General features: G+C 36.3%; 1 protein-coding gene across 2 annotated transcripts in view; it reads left to right on the forward strand.

The window, feature by feature from the left end:
* mtor (mechanistic target of rapamycin kinase) overlaps positions 1-26,169 on the forward strand; it is a 272,554-nt gene that overhangs the window by 132,680 nt on the left and 113,705 nt on the right. For both annotated transcript variants that reach the window (XM_051903439.1, XM_051903440.1), the window contains 4 exons: positions 3,092-3,167; positions 8,290-8,429; positions 17,054-17,154; positions 22,188-22,303. In XM_051903439.1, the coding sequence (XP_051759399.1) occupies positions 3,092-3,167; positions 8,290-8,429; positions 17,054-17,154; positions 22,188-22,303 (433 nt within the window). The remainder of the gene's footprint in view (positions 1-3,091; positions 3,168-8,289; positions 8,430-17,053; positions 17,155-22,187; positions 22,304-26,169) is intronic.

Genomic DNA, 26,169 nt, shown 5'->3' on the forward strand with positions numbered 1-26,169 from the left:
TTCTGGAATACAAACCATATACTTGTTAACCAGTATAGAATCACAATAAGAGTGTCAAGTGGCACAGGACTATAAAGCTAGTGCCAAAGTAGGTGTTTTACGTTTAAATGAAGACCAGAAACACATTTCATTATATTATATTATATTATATTATATTATATTATTTCCGTGTTACTGTATTGACAATAAGAACATAAGACTGTCACTGGCCTACTGTCCACAGCAGTTTTACAACCAAGTTTGTCAGTCTGTCTTGAGGTATCTACCTTTTTCCTATATACCCATTGACGCTTTGTGCAATTTATGAGAGTAACTTCCATTAAATTGTAAACGATCAGCAAAAGGTTTGCTCTATGAAAGCAAGCATTTTTAAAAAGTGGGTACAATGAGATGACATTATTCTACTCACCCTTTAACCATTGAACATTAAAAGGACATTTAAATGTGTAAAAGCATTAACAAATTACTACAACAGACTATGAATAACCACAAAAGCTCAATATATTTCCACAGCATTAATTGCGGATGTGTTAAATATCACTGTCTGTATTAGCCTATGTAATATACGTTGTCGTAGTTATAAAATGTTCATTTACTGGAACATTGAGTGATCAAAGTGATTTCAAAGTGATTTCTGCCATTTGACCATTAATAAATATTATAAAGTATTTACCTACTTTAGAAACAATCCAGTAAACACTGCTAATATAGGGATAAGTAGTGAAAAGGAAAAAGGTGGATATTAAGGATGTGTATTTTTGCATTTTTTTAATTGTTGATCTGTTGATCATTAATACTGTACTGTATCATAATGGCTGTTTCTTTTTAGTGTTGTTGGTAACATCAATGTTTTTGGTACAATTTTTTTTTTTTTTTTTTTTTTTTTTTAATAACTAATTAGTTATGTGTTTTTTGGTTTGGATTCATGGCATCATTTGCTTTCACTGGGATTCTCTTACCCTTGTAAAAGCAGATGTATTGGCAAGCTTTGCAGTCATGGAAAACTTCAGAGTGGAGTTACACAAGAGTGCTTTCAGATGGGAAGTTTTTGAATTGGTCATTAGCAACATCATAAACATAACAATGTAATAGTTGACAGATCATTTATTGTGCAAATTTACTTATATAGGTTTGTGTCCACAATTTTTGCTCTGTGTTTGTAGAATGCCCTTTCCTACTTGTTTTCAGAAAATGGTATTTTCTGGTATTGATGAACTCCAGAGTTACATTTGAGACTATACTAATGCCAAAAGGTCTTTGAATGGGTCTATTCCAGGCAAATCCTCAAATAGTGGAGCTCGGTCCGGTTCTGTACCCTGGCTGGGTTCCAACTGGACCGCGATAGATACTGACAACTGTGGCACTATTTTACCATTTGTACAGTTTAACGCCTTAAGCCTGAAGCGTCCCGCCGGCAGGACACCACCCCCCGTGAAAAAATTCATAATCAAATTACTAAGCAACCACTGACAGGAATAACACAAAAAACCATTTTGTTCAACCCTTAAAGAGTGCTGAGTTATCACTCTAAAACAGAGCTATAAAAAAAAAAAAAAAAAAATCATATTTTTCAAAACTCCTGCCTAGATAATCACAAAATAGGTGTCATTTGAAAGCTTAGAGCAGTGGTTCCCAACCTGTGGGCCGTAGCCCACTAGGGGTCCTCAATGATCCTCCGGGGGGCCGCAAGATAAATTAAAATTAATTAAATATATTAATATAATTCATTAATTTAATTATTAAAATGTTACATTAAAAAAATAAATTAATTAAAAAATACATTTAAAACAAGGCACCACCTCTCTCGTAGGTATTCTGTGATTGTTTCCGATCACCCCAGGCCGTTTCTCATCGTGCTGCTGTGAAATACAGACTGAATGGTGGCTCAAAACGCATCTCACAAAAAAAGAATTGTCCTCCTACCTTATTTCCTCTCTGAGTTATTGCATGTCAAATATGAAATATATGTAAAATTTCCCTTGAGCAAACTTTTATTTTTTGACATTATCAGCAGTTTCTCAGCATGAGAATGTGCAAATTTAATTAATTAATTTTTTTTATTTAAAAATATAAAAAGTTTTCTTTCAAACGATACCAACCTTTTGACTCTCCTTGCTAGAGATTTGAAGTTATGAGTCATTATTTTTGTGCATGTCACTCAGAAAAAAAAAAAAAAAAAAAATTAAAAATGCCTACCTTTGTTCCAAAAGCTAGAACTTTTGATTTCTTGAATTTGATCCAGACACAGCTCACATATAGAGAAACATCACCAAAAAAGAATGAACTGCTACCATATTTCCTTCATGAGATATTCCATTTTTTTTTAGAAAGATGTCTATTTTCCCTTTTTTTTTCCCTTTTTTTTTTTTTTTTTTTTTTGCTGTTTATTTGCAGTTTCTCAGCACGAGAATGTCCAAATTTAATTAAGTTTTTTTTTTTTTTTTTTTTTTTTTTTAAATAAATTTAAAACGTTTCTTTTCAAACGATACCAACCTTTTGACTCTCCTTGCTATAGTTTTGGAGTTACAAGTCTTCACTCTGAAAATACCCTCAGGGCTTAAGGGGTTAAAATGAGCAGCGCATCAAAACAACGGAGCTATATACTCAGTGCTTTGATGACTGTTTTGACTGTTTAGATTTTTTTTTTTTTCTTTTACAAAGCACTACTTTTGCCCAGATGGAAATTAGAACTATTAGAACTATTCCAAAAGTCTTTATATTTACTTGCTGGGAAGGAAATATAAAGACCGGACCACTTTAATTGAATACCCCTGGTCTATACTTCATACTGTAGTGTTAGTCATACATTGTATGACTTTATACTGACAGTTGTAATAAGCCATGGCTTAGCTGTAATAAGCCATGGCTTCAGCCTACACCTTTTCGGTTGATTCTGTTTGTATTTTTGTGTAAGTGAATCATGCATTCATGTGTTGTGCAACCGAAATAAACATTTTTCATTCATTGTTTAATTGTTGTTTACAGCTGACCTAAACTTCTATCCAGTATCATATGTGCAGTATTAGAGTAGATTTAGAGTGTTTCTGGACTAAAACATTGCTTTTTTTTTTTTTCTTTTTTTTTTTTTTAGCATCAATAATAAGCTCCAGCAGCCAGAGGCCGCATCAGGAGTGCTGGAGTATGCCATGAAACACTTTGGAGAACTGGTAAGAGCTTTAAACCATAACTAATCTGTTTATTATTCATGCATTGACTACATAAGATGAGGCCTTGGGTGAATTTCACAAAGCCTGTCAAGAAAGGTAGTAGCTAAGCCTTTGTACACATGTATCTAACCTTTATTAATTAATTAATTAATTTATTTATTTAAGAAGTTTTGATGCATCATATGATGCACAGTTCCTTTCCTCAAAGTGTCTCCTGCTGTCCAGACAGACGGTCCAGAAACATGTCTTGGAAGATATGTTGCTACATTTACCACATCTATTGCGTAACTCCACAGACTTTCTTTATTAACACTTCACTGTGATTCCTAATTGCTCCAGCATGTTTTGCAGACCTCTTTGATTATTTTTAGTCATATTTGTCAAGATATAAATTTAAGCATTTTTAAACAAATTAACATATGGATGGGTCACAGTGGTCGACTAGACTAGACCTGAGATTGTCCTGTTTGTTTGTTGCATGAGCTCTTGAAGCTCTGCCCTCCTCTTGAAAGGGGGCCAGAAGCAGCAGCTCATTTGCAATTAAAGAGAGACATACAAAAACGGCGTGTTTTTGCTCACCCCCCAAAAGTGGCAATTTTAACATGCTGTAAAAGTTATCTGTGGGGTATTTTGAGCTAAAACTTCACATACACACTCTGGGGACATCCGAGACTTATTTTACATCTTGTAAAAAGGGGCATAATAGGTGCCCTTTAGGTCAAGTCAAGTCATCTTCATTTGTATAGCGCTTTTAACAATACAGATTGTTTCAAAGCAGCTTCACAGTGATAATAGGAAAATTAATGGACAGAGATTATTTTGGCTTTACAGCAGATCTAGGAAAAAGTTATTATCGAGCTAAACTAAGTTTTTGTTTGAATCACTTCCATTGTAAAAATCATTAATTATTAACTTAGGGGCCACTTAAATGACACTTTTTTTTTTTTTTTTTTAACTGAAAACAGAAGACTTTAAATGTGTTCTTGCCATTCATTTACTTGTTAAGTCTATTAGGTATGCGCGTTTGAATGTGTATGTGCGCAGATGCTTAGTCTTTTTTACAGTGACATCACCAAATTACTTGTCTGGCCCGCATAATATTAGGAGCAAAACCATTTTTAAATATGCTAAATAATAAGACATGTTTCTTGAGTACCAGATCAGCACATTAAACTGATCATGCTTTTCTTAATAGGTTTTACATACAGTTTTCTTGAGTATAAACTAGAGTATTGGCTGTGGAAAAACAATAATACTGTTTAGACTACAGTTTAGACTGTTTAGACTACTTTTTTTTTTTTTTTTTTTTTGGAAAAGTACTACATTGGTGAGCAGATCCGTTTCTTTCAAAAACAATGAGGTGGTGATTCCAGTTTTTTTTTATACATTTAGCAGCTTTAATTAGTCTTTAAGAACATGAACACTAGTTCAAGTTAAGTATTTCGAGCTAGTTTTTTGTATAATATATTAAAACAAATACACATTTTCTACTTATAGTCACTCTGTTTTTGGTCATTTTCTGGCCCTTGTAGCAGAATTCAGGCTTATGAGTGTTGATTTGCTTTATATTTTTCTGTTGTAGCCTTTCAAATCTTAGTTCCAAATGACATACCGATACTTTGTCTTATGCTACAGTGGGGATCGAGAGTTTGGGCACCCCAGGTAAAAATTTGTATTAATGTGCATAAAGAAGCCAAGAAAAGATGGAAAAATCTCCAAAAGGCGTCAAATTACAGATTAGACATTCTTATAATATGTCAAAAAAAAGTTAGATTTTATTTCCATCATTTACACTTTCAAAATAACAGAAAACAGAAACCGCCCCCTTTGGAAAGCTGAGACCTGACAGTGTCATGGATTGTTCTCAATCATCGTCTGGAAAGACCAGGTGATGTCAATCTCAAAGGTTTTAAATGCCCAGACTCATCTGACCTTGCCCCAACAATCAGCACCATGGGTTCTTCTAAGCAGTTGTCTAGAAAACTGAAACTGAAAATAGTTGACGCTCACAAAGCAGGAGAAGGCTATAAGAAGATAGCAAAGCGTTTTCAGATGCCAATATCCTCTGTTCGGAATGTAATTAAGAAATGGCAGTCATCAGGAACAGTGGAAGTTAAAGCAAGATCTGGAATACCAAGAAAAATATCAGACAGAACAGCTCGCAGGATTGTGAGAAAAGCAAGTCAAAACCCACGATTGACTGCACGATCCCTCCAGAAAGATCTGGCAGACACTGGAGTTGTGGTACACTATTCCACTATAAAGAGATACTTGTACAAATATGGTCTTCATGGAAGAGTCATCAGAAGAAAACCTCCTCTACGTCCTCACCACAAAAATCAGCGTTTGAAGTTTGCAAATGAACATATAGACAAGCCTGATGCATTTTGGAAACAGGTTCTGTGGACCGATGAGGTTAAAATAGAACTTTTTGGCCGGAATGAGCAAAGGTACGTTTTGAGAAGAAAGGGCACAGAATTTAATGAAAAGAACCTCTGTCCAACTGTTAAGCATGGGAGTGGATCAATCATGCTTTGGGGTTGTATTGCAGCCAGTGGCACAGGGAACATTTCACGAGTAGAAGGAAAAATTGATTCAATAAAATTTCAGCAAATTTTGGACGCTAACTTGATGCCATCTGTGAAAAAGCTGAAGTTAAAGAGAGGATGGCTTCTACAAATGGACAATGATCCTAAACACACCTCAAAATCCACAGTGGATTACATCAAGAGGCGTAAACTGAAGGTTTTGCCATGGCCTTCACAATCTCCTGACCTCAACATAATTGAAAATCTATGGATAGACCTTAAAAGAGCAGTGCGTGACAGACAGCCCAGAAATCTCAAAGAACTGGAAGACTTTTGTAAGGAAGAATGGGCGAAGATACCTCAAACAAGAATTGAAAGACTCTTGGCTGGCTACAAAAAGCGTTTACAAGCTGTGATACTTGCCAAAGGGGGCAGTACAAGGTATTAACTCTGCAGGGTGCCCAAACTTTTGCAGACGCCATTTTTTTGTTTTCTGTTATTTTGAAAGTGTAAATGATGGAAATAAAATCTAACTTTTTTTTGACATATTATAAGAATGTCTAATCTGTAATTTAATGCCTTTTGGAGATTTTTCCATCTTTTCTTGGCTCCTTTATGCACATCAATACAAATTTTTACCTGGGGTGCCCAAACTTTCGATCCCCACTGTATATGAGCAATTAGAATTTACACACTCATTCATCAAAACAGCCTGCTTTAAAAAACTAATTTTCCTTCATTTATAAAATATGACCTGGTGAAGTGTCATTTCAAACATTGCTAAGCCATCCATTACTCTGGCAGATCCTCACAGTGGGCTCGCTGCCAATTTTAAAATTAACAGTTGCTATTCCCTTCCATTAAATGTTGGAACAACAGTTGAAGCTGTCCATACTCGGCTGTAAAACAATAAAACACCTCAATTGCTTATCAGACATACTTGTCGCTACAGCTGCTAGATACAATGGCATAGATACAATTGCAGATAGTGTACAACTCTCTCAGGGCGGAAACTATGCTAATACGGCAGAGTCCGTCAGCAGTCATGAGCGGGGCCTATACAATGTGACATCACATTGTACAGAAAATGAAAATGGCTTGTTCTGTGACTGTTGAGGTTTTGTGGGGATTAAAGGGATAGTTCACCCAAAAATGAAAATTTGATGTTTATCTGCTTACCCCCAGGGCATCCAAGATGTAGGTGACTTTGTTTCTTCAGTAGAACACAAATGATGATTTTTAACTCCAACCATTGCGGTCTGTCAGTCATATAATGCTTGTCAATGGTAACTCCATCTATAAGAGTCAAAAAAACATGCACAGACAAATCCAAATTAAACCCTGCGGCTCGTGACGACACATTGATGTCCTAAGACATGAAACAATCGGTTTGTGCGAGAAACCGAACAGTATTTATATCATTTTTTTACCTCTAAAACACCACTATGTCCAACTGCCTTGCGCATCCGGTTGGTGAGGTCTGAACGCGCTCTGACAACGGAAGTGATGTCTCGCACTCATTGAAGTATAAGCACGAGACATCACTATCGTCATCAGAACGCGTTTTCAGACCTCACCAACCGGATGTGCAAGGCAGTTGGACATAGTGGTGTATTAGAGGTAAAAAAAATGATATAAATACTGTTCGGTTTCTCGCACAAACCGATCGTTTCATGTCTTAGGACATCAATGTGTCGTCATGAGCCGCAGGGTTTAATTTGGATTTGTCTGTGCATGTTTTTTTGACTCTTATAGATGGAGTTACCATTGACAAGCATTATACGACTGACAGACCGCAACGGTTGGAGTTAAAAATCATCATTTGTGTTCTACTGAAGAAACAAAGTCACCTACATCTTGGATGCCCTGGGGGTAAGCAGATAAACATCAAATTTTCATTTTTGGGTGAACTATCCCTTTAAAAAAAGGAGTGGGTGGATTTTTATCATTATAAGGTGTTTGTGTATACACACTGCCGACACGCATTTATGTTCAAACACCATGTAAAAGTGAATTTTGTATAATAGGTCCCCTTAAATCCCATCTGGCTAGCGCGCTTCTCTAAATGTTTATGCGTTAGTTCACTAGGCAGAGAGTAGGTGGTCTTTTGTGGCTGTTCGAACACATTCGACCACATGAGCATATACACTACGAAAGCAATCCGGTCGAATATGTTTTCTACAACATCTGGAAGTGGTTGAAAGTGGACAAGCTCAAAACGTTTTAGACCCTGTTTACACCTGTATTTAGCATCGTCCATTTGTGATCCGATCAACCAAAGCATCTTAATACCAGGTGTAAACAGGGCCTAACTCCCTGAACTTATTTAAGGTTTTGCAGAAAGAGTGATTTATTTGACAAAAGGGTTTAGGCCTTTGAGAATTTGGTTCAGAGAATGGCATTTAGTGTCTTAGCAATTGTGAAAAACTGTCATTTGTGTTCTTGAGCAAGCACTTTCATCCCCCTCCCCTCTAAAAGAAATTTTAGTTCCTGATTTTTCTGACTGCTCCCTTTAGGAATGATATGATGTGTGCTCTGAACTCATTTTAATTATTTCCATCATTCACCCTTTTATGTTTTGTCTTCCACTACAGGAGATTCAGGCCACCTGGTACGAGAAACTTCATGAGTGGGAAGATGCTCTGGTCGCCTACGATAAAAAGATTGACATGAACAAAGATGATCCGGAGCTAATTCTGGGTCGCATGAGATGTCTGGAAGCGCTAGGAGAATGGTATGCACACATAACTTGTCAGTTTCATTCTTGAAAGGCTTATTCTTGCTTGTCTACAACTTTGGTTCTTTTTTATAATTTTCATTTGCCAGTCCTTGCATGTCATTTATACGTTTTGCAGTTTATGCAGGATAAATTTATTGAATATCCGCCTTTTTCAGACAGTTCTATGTAGTCCTATTCTTATTGAAGGTAAATGTTTATTTTTTGCGACTAGATAGGTCCATGTTCCTAAGCAGGCAGTTTGTAGTGCTGTTAGATGTTGTTAGTTGCTCTTTATTAGTTACTGATTCATTTGTGAACTTATTTTTACAATTGTGCTAAACATGGTTTTAGAACCTTGCATCTTTTGTTAATTGTTTTCTTAATAGACAATTATTCTTCTTAATAACATCAAGAAACCCATTATATTAATGGGAAAAAAATACTTGCTAACCACAAGCTGTGAAATGTTCAAAGGAAAATGGACTGCAAAACGTTACACTATGGAAAGTAATTTCCAATGTGAAATATAATTCCTCTCAATACAGGGTCATACAATGAGGTGAGAATATGATTGAGTGAGTAAAATCAGAGACTGAGTTTGTGTACTTACTGCGTCTCTTTTTGCCCTCATGGAATCTGACAGTGCTGTCATTTTTGTTTTTTTGTTCTCAACTTTTAAAAGGAAAATCTTACTGATTTCTGTAACAGTCATTTACTAGGAAGGATGAGGATGAGTTTGTGTGGGAGAGTGACTGGTAAGAGGGCTGACTTGCTGGATACCGAACAACACCAGACGGTTAAGTTTAAAAAAATAAATAAATAAATAAATAAAAAAGAGATGATGAAAAAGTATCATGAATTGACAACTCTATATATTGGCAAGCAACATGTGGAACATATTCCATTCCCTCTCTTAGAGGTGATTAGGAACAGCTTAGCAGTGGTGAGTGGTGACTTTTTTAACCGGTTATGCTGGGTGGTGTGTCATGTACAAAAAGTGGCCGATGCACATGCAGTTACGTTGAATGGGTTTATAGCTAATAAGCGAGACACTCGTGTTCTCTCTAGACAGTGTTAGTTTACTCAGTTGCTTACTCATGACACACAGTGAAAAGTATTTCTAATATGTTGGACCTTTTATTGAGAATAACCTACATTTACCTGTTGAGACGAGCCTTCACAAGCAAAGAGCTTTTGTGATGTTTGAGTCGACGGAGGCGCGACATGCGAAAGGTATGTTTGCAAAATATGCTGTATTTTTGTAAGTCCGCTAGGTGCCGCCAGTGTCACAGAAACATCATACTTCACCTTTAAACATATCAGTTTACGACACAGATCTACATCAGACACGACAAATAAGAAACACCATGGCATCAATTTGAAAATAGTTTTAGTTATGATTTTTTTTCTCCATTTAATTTAGTCTAGTTAGTTTTGTATCAAATACAATGTGATTTTCGGTGATCGAGATCTGGCAGCAACAGCTCATTTTTCCTCTTGGGCGAGCGATCCGCTCACAGCTTATCCTGCCCATGAAATCCCCATAGGCCAGCAAACCAATGAGAACGCAGGACAATGATGACGTTCCATAACAAAACGCGAAGGCGCAAAAGCTGCTGTAGATCAGCTTACCCGGAAGTCTCTGTAACTGGCAGATTTAAAGAAAATTACAGTCATTTGTCAAATAAATAAATTACGGACAGTTACATACATATTACCAACATTTTATCAGGGCCTCAAACAAGGGATTTAATAGTAATTTATGGTATTAATATTACTAATTGCCGAGTCCACGAATAGCTTGGGTATGCAGAGCATTTGCATCTTAGACCGCACGCCACTGATATACAGTAGCATTCATGTGAAATAAATAATAAAAATAAAAAACATGTTTATTTTTAATTGATACTTAATGATAACAACATTGTAAATATTTGCTCTTAACTGGTGTTAGCTGACAGTCTTTGTTTTACTGTTCTTGATGCTTAAGGAACAGCAGATTGGTCAAGGGTTTGGTTTTGTGAATCACTCATGAAATTGAGATGACTGACAATGATAACCAACGGATAAATGATAAAGCAATGGAAGAAAAACAACAATGTATTTGTTCTGAATTATGGACCAAAGCGCGTTCATATTATTAACTTCTTTACTGAGGCTGCATTGTCTTAATTTTATTTCATTATTTTATCCTCATTTAAAAGTAAAAAGTCACAGCAGCCTTACGCAATGTTGCAAACCGTCCCTTTGCGCCACCTGGTAGTGATTTCGTGTCACTTGTCACTAGATTGCATTTAACGCTGTGGCCTCGCGGTGGCGTTACACGTGGTGGTAATTGGCATTTTGGTTGACTACATACTGTAGGACTTATTTCCCAACTGTTGATGTTCACTTAAAGACAACCTACGGTGTTAAAGCGAATACTCATGAAGCTGGGCATTTTGACACATTTCTGTATGTTTTTATCCGTTTAGGTGTGAACCTGAAGCTCAAAGTTCACTATGCTTGTCCATGTTTCACTCCGTCTCGGAGCACGCTCTCAGAAAGTAGACTGTATTTTACTGCAATCACTGATTTATCTGATTTGGATGTTAAGTTTGGGTATTCAAGGAAGAACGAAAGAGCACCGCTGGGAGGAAAGAAATGCACTAAAATATCACATCCCTAGGTTCTTGCTGTTATTGCTGTAGGGTTGCTGTCATTGTAGTGTCTCCGCTCTCCGCAAAGACGTTGCAAATTTATTGTCCTTTTACACCTGGTAGAACTGCCTGGTAGAACACCTGGTAGAACTGCCTGACCAGTGAATGTAGTGAAGCAATTTTAGCTGTGCATAGAAAAATTATCTCACGAGTTTAGCGTCATCTGATCGGCTCATCTGATCGGCCTTTATAGAGACCACATATCAAATTATACAAAGCTATTATCGGCTGATCATGTCCCATCAATTGGAGCACCCTTAATGGGTTTATTGTCTTTTGTCACATTGTGTTGTGCTGTCTGAGCCCGTTGTAGACAGCATCACTGATTATAATGGTTCTATTGTCTTATGTCACGTTTTCCTGTGTAGACACTGTGTTAGAAGTTAGCTCTTTGTTTTTTAAAGGGGTGTTTCACCCCAAATTATAATTCTGTCATAACAAACTCATAACACTTTCGTTCATCTTCAAAACACAAATGAAGATATTTTTCATTGAAACCTAAGAGATTTCATTCTACCAAAACTTTGACATTCAACAAATTCATAAAGACATTGTAATCCATATGAATCAAGCGTTTAATCCAAGTCTTTGGAAGAGACAAATCACTTTATATGATGAACAGATTTGATTAATGCTTTTATTCACATATAAACATTGATCAAGGCACATAAATAGAGCACATTAAATATGGTGGATCAAACATGCTTTCTTGACGTGTGAGGACCAGTGCGGTTTAAAAAGTGGAGGGACAGAAATCTCTCAGGTTTCATTAAAAGTATCTTTATTTGTGTTTCAAAGATGAATGAAATTCTAATAGGCTTGGAATGACCTGAGTGTAAGTAAATGATGACAGACTTTTTTATTTTTGGGTGAAATTTCCCTTTAACTTTACATTCTGATAGGTGATCAGTCTGAAACTGAGTCAGAAATTAATGGGAGCTTGGGGCAAAAATGTCACTAAAACAAACATAAATGGCCACAAATTAAAGATATAGTGGCAAAAAAAAACCCACCCCTGCACAATTAAAGTAAAACCATTACGACTGTCATGATTAAAGTGAAATGTGAAAATGAATAGCACTACATTTAGATCTGTTTTTAGGCTTTTTAAAATGACATTTTCTTTTACATGAACACCATGAGTTTTCCAGTGTGCTTGGCTACCTATTTCCTTTCAGCTTTGCAGAAAGAGTAGTTTGATTGGTGATATTCAGAGGTCAACCCCAGACCATAACACATTTTTAAACCATATTTGTTTTCATCTATCTAAAAGACTTTCTTTAAGTCTTCAACTGACCAATCTCAGTGTTTTCTGGTTCATCCTATTATTTTTTCACTGTTTCAATATCTTGAGCGTTTTTGGCTGCCACAAATCCGCTTAGACCAGCTCAGAATATTGATTGACCCTGTTTACACATACTTAAGAAAATGCCTTTTTCTATGGTTTTTACATAAAATCATTCTGAAACATTCTGTAAACAAAAGAAAAAGTTGTAACACACATACCATAGGTTTCTTTCGAATAGTCCGACTTATGTAGCCATGTAAATGCATTAATGGCGTTCTTACAGGTTTGTCAAGAGTGCATGGAAATGATTGGATAAAGAACAGAAAGATGAGGACAAAGCTGTATACAGGGATTTAATGTATACAGGGATTTAATAGCACACCGCTAACATAGTGCATGTACTATAAACGTGAATGTCACTTTCATGTCTTACTATAAATAGCTTTCTCTGCTTTCTGATGTGTGCATATAAAAGCACTTACAGTATTAACTCTAGTTCTTGATATGTTCAGTAAGCTTCACTGAGCTGATTAATGATTGACCTCAGAGGTTTATCATCCTGAGATTCATGGTTTGTTGCTCAGTAGTACATTTATTTATTTCATACCTGATTCTGGTGTCGAGAATTCCTTCTGATGTATGCTTCTTAAAAATATGCTGGACTCTACAGTATTTTTTTTTTATTTTTGAAGCTATGTATTGCATGGCCTTCGAATCATTATACAACAGTAGCAGTATGCTAACGTTTATGCTAATAATTCCAGGCATTTTGGTTGCGGAAGCCTGGAAGAGGACGTGTGTCTGTCTTGTCCCAGTGCGCTGTCAGGAGGATGGTTCGAGTGGCCAAAAAATCTCCAATAATTACAGCTGGAGAATTGCAGAAGTTAGTTGGGTCTTGGGGTCAGAAAGTCTCCAAAACTACAATCCGACATCACCTACATCACAAATTTTTTGGAAGGGTTTTAAGAAAGAAAGTCTCTACTCTCGTCCAAAAATAAACTCAAGCATCTTCAGTTTGCCAGACACTACTGGAACTTCAAATGGGATCAGGTTCTATGGTCAGGTGAAACCAAAATAGAGCTTTTTGGCAATAAACGTCAGAGGTGGGTTTGGCACACACAGAGAGGTAGCCATATGGAAAAGTACCTCATGCCAACAGTTAAATATGGTGGTGGGTTTTTAATGTTTTGGGGCTGTTTTTTCTGCCAGAGAACCTACCTGGACATCTTGTTAGGATACATGGCATCATGGACTCAATTAAATATCAACAGATATTAAATGAACACCTGATTGCCTCTGCCAGAAAGCTTAAAATGGGTCGTGGTTGGATCTTCCAGCAGGACAATGATCCAAAACTTACATCAAAATCAACACAAAAAAGGTTTACTGACCACAAAATCAAGGTCTTGCCGTGGCCGTCCCAGTCACCTGACTTGAATCCCATAGAAAATCTGTGGGGTGAACTGAAGAGGAGAGTCCATCAGCATGGACCTCGAAATCTGAAGTATCTGGAGAGATTCTGTATGGAGGAATGGTCTTAGATCCCTTGCCATGTATTCTCCAACCTCATTAGCCATTATAGGAGAAGACTCAGAGCTGTTATCTTGGCAAATGGAGACAGCACAAAGTATTGACTAAAAAGGTGCCAAGGGACTAAAAGCGAGCATAGATTTTTGTTAATGTTTTGAGCAAAAGTTAAATCAAATGTTAAACAATAAAGACATTTTTCACAGCCTTCTTTGATCATATTTACCAAGGGTGCCAATATTAGTGGAGGGCACTGTAGGTTTAAAGTGTCTGCATGCATTACTTCAGCGTAATTACCCATAAGTATCCACACTGCACACATCTGTAAGTATCTAGCTCTCTTCTAAATGTCTTCTTTGTTTGACGCCCAACTTCTGCTGTTTTTTTTGTTTTTTTGTTTTTTTTTTCCATGTGACATTCCATCCCAGTGAGTAATAGACTGTTCCCGTGTAAAGGTGCTGGAGCCCTTTTTCCTGTCTCGCTGTTAATGTGCGTCTTTGTGTTTTAGGCCTGTCTGCAGCCTGAAACCTTGTATTTTGCATGGCCCCATAAGTAATGTTTTTTCCAGGTGGCAGGGAAAGCACATTTGTTTCAGATCCCCCACCACATCTCATATGAAACCCATATGAGCAGTGTCTCACAGGGCTAATAATGGGGCCCCTTTCTTCACAACCCCCAGCAATGACACACATGGTTTGCTTATGTCTGTGTCAGCACTGTTAGGCTCAAAGGGCCCATTTGTTTTAAAGGTGCACCATTTCTAAATCTGATATGATGTCATTGCTTTTTGCAGTTTATCACAGCCTGAGCTGTGGCAAGGGACTTTTTGGTGAAAAGTTCCCGGCTTGGACACAGACAGAAGCTCTCACCGAGGAGTAACTGACCTTTCACATTTGTTCATCGCGTGTGGTCTTTATAAACTGTTAGATGGAGTACTTATGCTTTGCCAAAAACAGTCATTAAAAACACAAAAAGTTGTGTGCAGTGCAGGTACGGAAGTGGTAGATCCTGTTCTTTTTCCACAACATTTTTACTTAATAAACACAATAATGATACATGTTTATTTGTATTTAATCATTTTCATATTGTATGCAGTATTTTAATATACAAGGCAATGAGAAGAAATTCAGACCCCTTCATTTTCTTATATTTTGTTATATTGGAAGCTTGGAGCCTTGATAAACTGCTTTAAATTTCCTTTTTTTTTTCACATCAATATACACTCCACACCCCATAATGACAAAGAAAAAAACAAAAACAAATTTGTGATAACTTCGCAAATTTATTTAAAAAAAAAAAAAAAAAAAAAAAAAAACTGAAAAAATACATTGTGTAAGATTTCTATGAAAAATCTTTGATTTTCTTTTCTGTGAAACTTAAAACATAGCTCATGAGCATTCCCATTTCTCTGGAACATTTTAGATGTATCAACACTTTGATTGGATTTAACCTGTGACAAATTCAATTAATTGGACATGATTTGATAGACACACACTTGTCCATCCAGGTCTGATAGCTGAAAATGCATATCAGAGCAAAAACCACTGCAGAACTCAGAGGCAGGATTTTTCAGAGTCACAGATCTGGAGAAAGAAAAAAAAAAAACCTGCTGCATTAAAGGTTCATATGGTCTCCATAATTCTCCATAATTCTTCAATGGAAGAGGTTTAGAACAACCAGGACTCTTCCTAGAGCTGGCCGCCCAGCCAAACTAAGCATTTAGGGGAAAAGGACCTTATAAAGAGAGGTGACAAATAACCTCTGATTGAGCTCCAGAGATCAAATGTGGAGATGAGAAAAATGTACGGAAGGACAAGGATCAGATGACTGTAGCGGTTCACTGATTTGGAGTTCATGCAGAGTGGTCAGATGGAAGCCTCACCTCAGTGTAGTCACATGATGAGCTTGTTGGAGTTTTAAAAAAAAGAGACAGGGATAGCTGCAGGTTGTAATGGGCATGCTAAAAAGGTACACAGTGTTACAAGAGAAACTAACCCCTAATCCTACCCCACACCCTAACAGGCAACTTTCGCGGCCAATTGTAAATATCTTTTAGCACACCCACTACATTTCAGCAAGCCCATTACTATGTTCTGCAGATTCCCACACTTGAAACAAGCACCTAAAAGACTCTCAGACTTTGAAAAACATAGTTGATTGGTCTGATTAACCTCAATTCCAAGCATCATGTCTGGAGGAACTCATCACCTGCGCAATACCATCTCAATTGTGAATTGTGATGAACACATCATAATACAGATATATCCTTAATGAAAATCTGGTTCAAAGTGCTTAGGACCTTACCCTCCAACAGGACAATGACCCTGAGCACACATCAAGACAATGCAAAGTGACTTAGGGACAACTGTGTTGTAACAGATGTGCAAAGATGTTGCATCATACTCAAAAAGACTTGAGTCTGTAATCATCGCCAAATGTGCTTCAACTAAGTACTGAGGATCTGAATACTTACGCTATGTAATGATTTTTTTTTTTCTTTTCTTTTCTTTAAAAATAAATATGCCATTATCACAAATCTTTTTTTTTTTTTTAATTTAAAAAAATAAAGGGGTCTGAATACTTTCACAAGGCACTGTATATGAATGCACCAACCAATTAAACAGAATTATTTACTAATAGTTTTTGCTAAAGTATTATAAAGGACATTTTTGAGTGATGATTCAAATTAATCTTTGAATTGCATTTCACAGAAATTAATTGAAACTCCCAACTCTAATGATGCAACTTTATTTATTTTTTTTCTGAAAGAAGCTATGACCATGAAAACATTCTCACTCATACATTCATCACTCTCACAAATAGCAATATTGTCAAGCATCATGGAGGATGGGCTTGTGCTCATTTTTACATTGATTTTCACAGAACGGTAACCAAAAAAAATAAATAAATCTGTTGTTGCGTCTGTGACTAGTTGGTGTCCCTTAAGTGTGCAAACTAGAAGATTATTGGCAACAAGCATGCATTGCAATCTGCAAGGTTCTTGGCCAGAGTAAGCTTTAATGTGATCCAGACTTTACTCTAACACTCAAAAGACTGGTTATGTGAGACTGCTTCCTTCCCTGCTGTCTGTGTTTCTCATTCTCTTTCTCTTGTTTCTCTGTCAGGGGTCAGCTGCACCAGCAGTGCTGTGAGGAGTGGACTCTGGTCAGCGAAGAGACTCAAGCTAAGATGGCCCGCATGGCAGCAGCTGCAGCATGGGGACTGGGTAAGGGGAGAATAAAAGAGACATTTCACCTTATTGTATTTATATTAAAATTGTGATTTGCGATTTAAAATGCGATTTTATAAAACAAATGAAAAAAATAAATAAATAAACAATACCAGGCTTGTTTTGCTTGTTTGTAGAGCTGCACAATTTAGCCTGAAATTTTGTGCTAATATATTATTTTGACTAATTATTATTATTATTACTATTATTATTATTATTATTATTATTATTATCATTATTGCTAAATAAAAATATTAAACCAAATAAGAAATATTACTGTTGTAATAACTTTCATTATTAAAGTATTTAGCATTAGTATTTAATTATAAATATAACTATAATAATTAGAAAATAATATTTAAAACTTATATGACAAAATGTGGGGTTATCTGTTAACATGCAAGCAATATGTCTATAAATCATTAGAAAGGTCTAAGGATTTATTATCAAATATTATATTATTATGATAAAAATCTGTCTCAATAATTTCTTTATTTTTGTCAGGAGGTATGCAAAATCAAAAATGGAGTCCATGTATTTAATATGAACTAAGTGCCTCTTATGCATCCACTGTGGAAAAAAAAACCCTGTACACTTATGTACGCATATTGATTATATGTTTCCCTCAAAGTTCTTTAGAGAGAGGAATTATTTTTCCTATTTTTACCCTGAATAGAATTGAGTGAGCTTTACTTGGCGCTAAACATGTCTGTTTCATACTGGACGCCGGAGGGCGCCCTTGAGTAGATACTCCAAATATATGCAATTTAACAAATGCTGTTCCAGGAAATCCCCAATGGGCATCATGCTATCGCTGTGACTGAATAAAAACAAGGTAGAAATGCTTTGATTGATTAAACATGAATAAAATAAACAGACGACTAAAACAATACATGGTTTATATGTTTTCTTCAAGCCTTCTCGGGTATAATAAAGTATATTTATAATCCAATGCTAATCAAAATGCTATTTCAAACACTCAACTGACGTTATGAAGTGAGTTTGGAGTAAAAACACATTAAATGTTGTCTTTTGTTAGAAAAGAAGTTCATAAAGGCTTCTCATGTTTGGAAAGTTTGTATATTTGACGTGTGTTGCTTTTTCTAATGCAGTGCTCTCAGATGGAGCGTCATTTACTACTGATCACAGAGCAGCTCTTCACTAACACGCTGTGTACATATTTACAGGTGTGTACACAGCGTATAACTGACAACTAAGGATTTTCCTTAGTTGTCAGTTATAATCATCAAAATTAAAAGAAATAAACATTTGAAATATATCAGTCTGTGTGTAATGAATGAATATAATATACTAGTTTCACTTTTTGAATGGAATTAGTGAAATAAATCAACTTTTTGATGATATTCTAATTATATGACCAGCACCTGTATATAATTAAAAATCGCAGCCTTTGCGATGTCATTATCGCACTAAGCCAAATCGCTATTTCGATTCGATTATGATTAATCGTGCAGCTCTAGGACAAACCGCATCTTATATTTCAAAAGAGATCTGTGCATTAGTGTGAGTGCAGCTTATTAGATATCCCGTCCTGCTGTCTATGATGTCATCAGTAATAATCAAACAAGCTGAGAAAGACAAAAATCACTCGCAGCTCTTGAATAGAAAATGTTCAGACTGCCCACTCCTGAATACCGAAAGCACTATTTATTGCTTGTAATGTTTTTTGTTCCTCTTTATTATTTACTAGCTTTAATGTTTTGAAGCTATATTTGTTTATATATTTTAAATTCTTAACATGCAATTGTTTTAATTACATTTTTATTGTGTAATTATTTTAAAAAGTACTTATAATTACATATGTAATTAAATAAAAATGATTTTAAGTTTTATTAATACAGGGTTCGCACAAGGTGCTTGAAGTAGGCTACTTGAATTTGACTTTTTGAAATTTAAGGCCTGGAAAACCTTGAAAATAGTGATATTCCTGAAAAGGTACTTGAAAAGTGCTTGAATTATTGGAAGACGAAGTATATATGAAATAAGTTTCATTTTTTTAATAAACAAAATCTTTTAACGCAAAATTAACACTGCAGCCCGTCTGATACAGACCTTATGTAGCCCCGCCTCTTCTCAGTGCTGCGCTCGTTGTCTTCTGTCTTCCGGTTTGTATTTCCACAGTATTTATGAGCCGCTCGTTTTAAAATCTTCTCGGTCGGGTCTACTGAGATTTGTTGAGACATGTTTTAAACATTACAATGCTCATGATAATTTTCGTTAACTCAGCAATAAGTTCACCACTTCACCAGCGAATTACTCTTATTAGACAACGATGCCATTAAGCTATATGGTTTGTACTGCATAGAGAATTACTAGGCCGCCTCCGGCTGTCGACAAAACACAGACAAGGCAGTCACATGCTCAGAGATGCCCCCCTTTCACTGACACGGTTCTGTTGTGTGTTCCCGGCCTTTGTGCATTCTCGAACCATTCGATAGTGATGTGTGGATTGCGGTTATATCCGCGTATACTGCGGATAATCCGCGGGTAATTAAAGTAATAAAAAAAATAACATTCCAATTAATTGCGGGTGGGTGAGAGAGAAATCATTAATGTGTTGATTTTAATAAAACACCGAACTCTCATTTCATGGTAAGATGCAACGAACGTGCATCACTCTTTTACTTTAGTTTTCAACTGAACGTATTTCTCTTCAGGGAAAACCAATCAAGGAAAACATGTGGCTAGAGCGCCTCCTAGTGGTCATTATATAAAACACAAAGGAAAACCCCTACAGGAGATATTGCTTTATAACTTAACAGCTTTAACTAAAAATATACACAAGCTTAACTAACAGACATTATTCTGATAAGAGTGTTTTCCAATGATGTAATGAAACAGTGACAATTTAAGTTTGAAAGGAGTAAAGCCTGTGTTAAGGCTGTTAAGGAATTTATAAGGTTTATAAGCAGCCTACTTCAGTGTGATATGTTACCATATCATCATGCTTAACACTGAGAATTTGAATAATTGTAATGTGATGATCAGGTGCAGATATCTAAATCAGAGAATATCATCAGGCAGTTGGCGGGTGGATGATTTATTTTTAACGGTGGATTCAGGTACAAGTCAATGCAGTCTTTTTCTTTGTTCAATTTGCACACTGAACACACTGGTTGGAGCTCTTTATTTTGAACTCTCAAAGTGCACCAGATTAATGAATTTATCTTTTAAAATGTACAAAATTTTCTTTGGACGGTAATTGTTTTTTCATGTGGTCGTCTGTAAAAATTACTTTTTCACCTGAATGCCAAACTCATACATTCGGGTGGTGATTTATTCACGGTGGAGGAGCGAGTTTTGTGGGAATGCGCGCTCTGCTGACGTAGTCGGTAGCAAGATTGTCTGAATAAAATAGCACATGCCTGGAATAATGAAAATAAATTAATATGTAACGTATATATAAATATCCTATTCATAACTTGATTAATTAAACCTCCTGTTTAAAAATAGGAAAATAAACGTGCTATAGCTGAAAATTATAGTCATTTTAAAAATGGGAAAATTAGCGGGATTATGTTAATGCAGAAAACCTTGAAAACCAAAAAAGTAGTCCTTGAAAGTCTTTGAATTTCATTTTACAGTATCTGTACGAACCTTGTTAATAAGATAAGTAAAAGTAAATCAAGAATCGTTTTGGAATTGATCGCGACTCTCGGAATAGGATCGTGAGGTGCCTAAAGATTCCCATTCCTAATATACAATGATTTATCGTTTGTCTTTGTTGAATAATACAGAAGATAAAGAGTTTAAAAAATAATTGCATATTGAATCACAATCGCAATATTGGTAAAAATGCGAACACACAACACATTCTTGATGTCAGAGGGCAACAGCAGTCAATTGCAAGTCTGAGAATACTTATACTAGTACTTAATCCTGTATTAAGCTAGATGTTAACTACAGTTGGTTACATGAAGCAATAAGGCAACTTCTTAATGTAAGTGTTTTAAAGGCCATTAAAATTAGAATATCTATGCTATTACAAAAATATTATACAATCATGTAATGTTCATGTTTTATATTTCATCTTATTAGGGCCCGAGCACCAAGGGTGTGAGGACCCTATTGGAATTGCTCCGTTCATTATTATTCCGCTTCTTCTTCTTCTTCTTCTTCTTCTTCTTCCTCTTCTTCTCCCAAATGAATTGCATTTTTGAGGGCCTGAATATGCACAAACTCATGAAACTTTGCACATGCGTCAGAAGTAGTGAAAATTTACGTCTGATATAGGTTTCAGAATTGGGTGTGGCAAAATGGCTCGATAGCGCTATCTATAAATATTCAACGAAGTGCCCTTTACGCTATGTTTCACATACAAGTATGAAATTCGGTACACACATACCAGCCCAATACCTACAAAAAAGTCATTGCCATAATTCTCCTGTATTTACTCGCTTACATGCATATCACCCACTGTTCACTGTTTTCCTAAAGCCAAATGGGTTCCGGTGAGCCCGGGTGCGAGGGCCCTTTCATCGCTGCTTGCAGCTTTAATATTAATATTGTGTTTTAAAATCTCCAGAAGAAAATTGTATACAAGTTTTATAATTGTAATTCACTAAATATTTATTTCAATTTTAAGACCTAATGTAGGCGTCTTTATCTCTGCTTACCCTGCATAAACCAGCCAAAGTTGACAGACCTGTAATAATAATAACCTACATTTCACAACCCATGTTTCAAGAAGGTCAATTCATATGAAATACTTCAAATTAATAACAGCCCAAAAAAAAAAAAAAATTCTAAGAAGTTTCAGTATCAGTTTAGAATAAATATAAATTAGCATTTACTGTAATTTCATCATGCTCATTCTCTCCTTGAAACATTTGGATGTAAGATAGAGTACTTCTGCTTTTAAAATTTCCCATCAGATATTCCACGTCGCTGGGAAACTTTATCTTGAATATGAGTCTCAAATATTGCAAACAGATATTTGTTTGTAATATTAATTTATTATTTTATAGAAGATGTCATAGTTATAATTTACTGCTTTGTGTGTTTGTCAGGCCACTGGGACAGTATGGAAGAGTATACCTGTATGATCCCACGAGACACCCACGATGGAGCCTTTTACAGGGCAGTGCTTGCTCTACATCAGGATCTCTTCTCATTGGCTCAACAGGTACTACATAATGAACAACTAATGAGAGTTATTAAATGAGCTTGATTTAAACTACCTCTAACCTCAGTTTTCATCATCTAAAAATGTCTAACTCACATTACATGGAAGAAACAACCAGGAGGGAGATGTTTAAGGAAAAAGCTGTTCAGTCAAAATGATGAGCACAAAAGTTGGCGTGGTGCATTGTCTCTGTTATGTAATATTGGTCAAAGGCTACCCTCAGTCTGCACATAAAATTACTTGGCTGATGTTTCGACCCTGTGGTGATTTGATTTTCCTTTTTCCAAAATGAATGTGTGTGTGTGTGTGTGTGTGTGTGTGAGAGAGAAAGAGAGATGAGCTCATACACATGGAGAACATCACAGACACACCCATGTACTCTTTGTGTTCATCAATATTCTCCTGTAATCCCACCTGCTCCATTACTCATGAGGACATTGTGTCTAAGGTTACTTTAATTAAACACAGTCCCAGGATCACTCCAGTTTAATGCTGTAAAGGAAAGTAACCATTGAAAAAATATCTTACACATCTGAGTCCCTTTCTAAACCATGCCTGAAAGGTATGGTCGATTTAGGGATTGTGGGAACAGCGCATCAGCAGTAGCAAGGAAAGTGCCTGTTTTTGCTTAAAATGTGACCTAAACTGAGCCCATTTGTGACCTGGGAAAACAAAGAGGCTGCCCTCAAGGCGCCTGTTTCATCTCGACCCAAGCAGGTCCATTCTCCTGATTCAAATGCTCTACCCAATGAGTAAGTTTATCACTATTACAAGAGAAATATTAATACATAAAGTTGGGCAATGCAAGTCCCCTTGTATCTTTCTACCTTTCTAAAAAGCTTTCTTAATTCCTGGAATGCTTTTATTCAATATGAAGGAAGATAAATGCTTATCTAACTCCTTAAAGAAAGATTTGGGCATAAACAATGGGACATTTTAAAACAACAATAAAAACCTGGGCACAATGGACGTCTTAACTGTGTTTATTCTGCCTGCCAATGAAATGGGTAATAAGGACCATCGGCTAAAATCTTTTTTATTTTATATCCTGATATTCCCTCGAAACTATTTATAAGTTTTATCGCTTTGGGGATGGACGCATTAGGCTTATATATATACATATATGTATATGTATATACAGTGGGTACGGAAAGTATTCAGACCCCCTTAAATTTTTCACTCTTTGTTATATTGCAGCCATTTGCTAAAATCATTTAAGTTCATTTTTTTTCCTCATTAATGTACACACAGCACCCCATATTGACAGAAAAACACAGAATTGTTGACATTTTTGCAGATTTATTAAAAAAGAAAAACTGAAATATCACATGGTCCTAAGTATTCAGACCCTTTGCTGTGACACTCATATATTTAACTCAGGTGCTGTCCATTTCTTCTGATCATCCTTGAGATGGTTCTACACCTTCATTTGAGTCCAGCTGTGTTTGATTATACTGATTGGACTTGATTAGGAAAGCCACACACCTGTCTATATAAGACCTTACAGCTCACAGTGCATGTCAGAGCAAATGAGAATCATGAGGTCAAAGGAACTGCCTGAAGAGCTCAGAGACAGAATTGTGGAAAGGCACAGATCTGGCCAAGGTTACAAAAAAATTCTGCTGCACATAAGGTTCCTAAGAGCACAGTGGCCTCCATAATCCTTAAATGGAAGACGTTATACCTCAGACTGGGCCGAAGGTTTACCTTCCAACAAGACAATGACCCTAAGCACACAGTTAAAATAACGAAGGAGTGGCTTCACAACAACTCCGTGACTGTTCTTGAATGGCCCAGCCAGAGCCCTGACTTAAACCCAATTGAGCATCTCTGGAGAGACCTAAATATGGCTGTCCACCAACGTTTACCATCCAACCTGACAGAACTGGAGAGGATCTGCAAAGAGGAATGGCAGAGGATCCCCAAATCCAGGTGTGAAAAACTTGTTGCATCTTTCCCAAAAAGACTCATGGCTGTATTAGATCAAAAGGGTGCTTCTACTAAATACTGAGCAAAGGGTCTGAATACTTAGGACCATGTGATATTTCAGTTTTTCTTTTTTAGTAAATCTGCAAAAATGTCAACAATTCTGTGTTTTTCTGTCAATATGGGGTGCTGTGTGTACATTAATGAGGAAAAAAAATGAACTTAAATGATTTTAGCAAATGGCTGCAGTATAACATATACCTAGCATATCTGCCTCTTTCCTTAAAGCTACTGCCAGGGGCTCTATCACTACTGTATATCAAATAAGTGTGAGGGCAAGTGGCAGCCCTGTCTCATACCTCTGTATACAAAAAAAAAAAACAGTCTGATATTATCCTCTTGGTTCTGATACAAGCACTTGCATAAAGAGAGTTCTGAAACCAAAGGTGAATAAATGCTCGTATTCAATGTGGTCGAAGGCTTAATGTGCATCTAACAACAACAACACCTCTGGCAGGCATGAGGTGTCTTGTGAATAGAGTATATTAAATAGCCTTCCCAAGTTACTCAAGAGTTGTCACCCAGCTATAAATATTGTCTGGTCTTGATGTATAAAGGGCTGTTTCTCAATATGCATTATTAAGCGATCTTGCGTCCTTGTGTTCTTGCTCTACATCATCATCAACCATCAAAGTTCAGTTCCAATACTCAAGAACGCAAGAACAGAGGACACATGAAAGTACCCGGATGTGTTCTTGATATCGAGGATACATCGAATGCAAACTTGAGAGAATCGAACCATTAAAAATCCCAGAAGTCCCAGGCAGTCGACGTACAGAAGCCTGCAAGCTTTAAAGTTCTCATTCTCACTTATGAGATTCCCGCTACAAGCTCACAAATACATGACGGCTCGTGAAAGTAAACATTTGTCCGTTTGTTTTGCTTAATTTTAATAAAGTGGTAACCTGAAGAAAGCCTGCAGTTTTATTGGCATATAAAAAATAATCGTAACATTGACAAAGCATATAACACAAAGGCTACTTATTTTCATAAATACACGCAGTAAAATAAACAGATATAAAATTATATGAAAACAATGTCTATAATATTATGATAGAAGTCTTTTAATAGGTTATTACATTTGTTTGTGATGTTATATTGCATTTATTGTGCATTAGCCGCTACTTATAATATGCTGGGATGGTCAGTTGAGCAACAAGATCGCAGCACACCTCCATTCTCACAAGGATGCGTTCTGTGTCCTCGCATCCTTTCGAGTTCGTTCTTTCAAGGTCGCCTGGCAAGACCGGACTCCACGAGAGCGCAAGTCCATTCTCTGCATTCTTGGAATTGAGAAACAGCCAAAAATGTACTGCCATGACCTTTGCTAATATCTTGTAGTAATTTGAGAGCAAACTTATAGGGTGGTATGAGTTTACTTTTTATGTGATAACAGCCTTCAAAATAGTTGGTGGTAATCATTTTTGCTCAATTATTTCTGTGAAAACTTCTTTCAAAATTGGAGATAGTTTGTGTAAAAACATTTTGTAAAATTCAGTTATGAATCCATCGATGCCAGGTGCGTTTCCACTTTTCATTTGATTAACAGCTTGTTTGGTGTCCACTGTTGAAATGGATTGTTCAAGACTGACTTTATCCTGTTAACTGAAAGTAGGTATTTCTAATTTGGCAAAAAAGAATGATATGTTTGCATTGTCACATAACTCCGATGTGTATAGCTCCTCATAATTTTTTTTAAACTGCTTGTTTATGCTCAACTGATCTGTGGTTATTCCATGCAACATCTGAATTTCTGTTATATAACAACAGCAGCTTCTGTTGTTTGTCTCAGTTGGTTGAGAAAGCATTTTGCTAGCCTTTTGTCCATACTCAAATTCTTGCTGTTTAGATCTCAGATATAACATCTCCTCTGCCTTCGT

Source organism: Ctenopharyngodon idella, chromosome 8 (assembly GCF_019924925.1).
Source record: "Ctenopharyngodon idella isolate HZGC_01 chromosome 8, HZGC01, whole genome shotgun sequence".
Taxonomy (NCBI): Eukaryota; Metazoa; Chordata; class Actinopteri; order Cypriniformes; family Xenocyprididae; genus Ctenopharyngodon; species Ctenopharyngodon idella.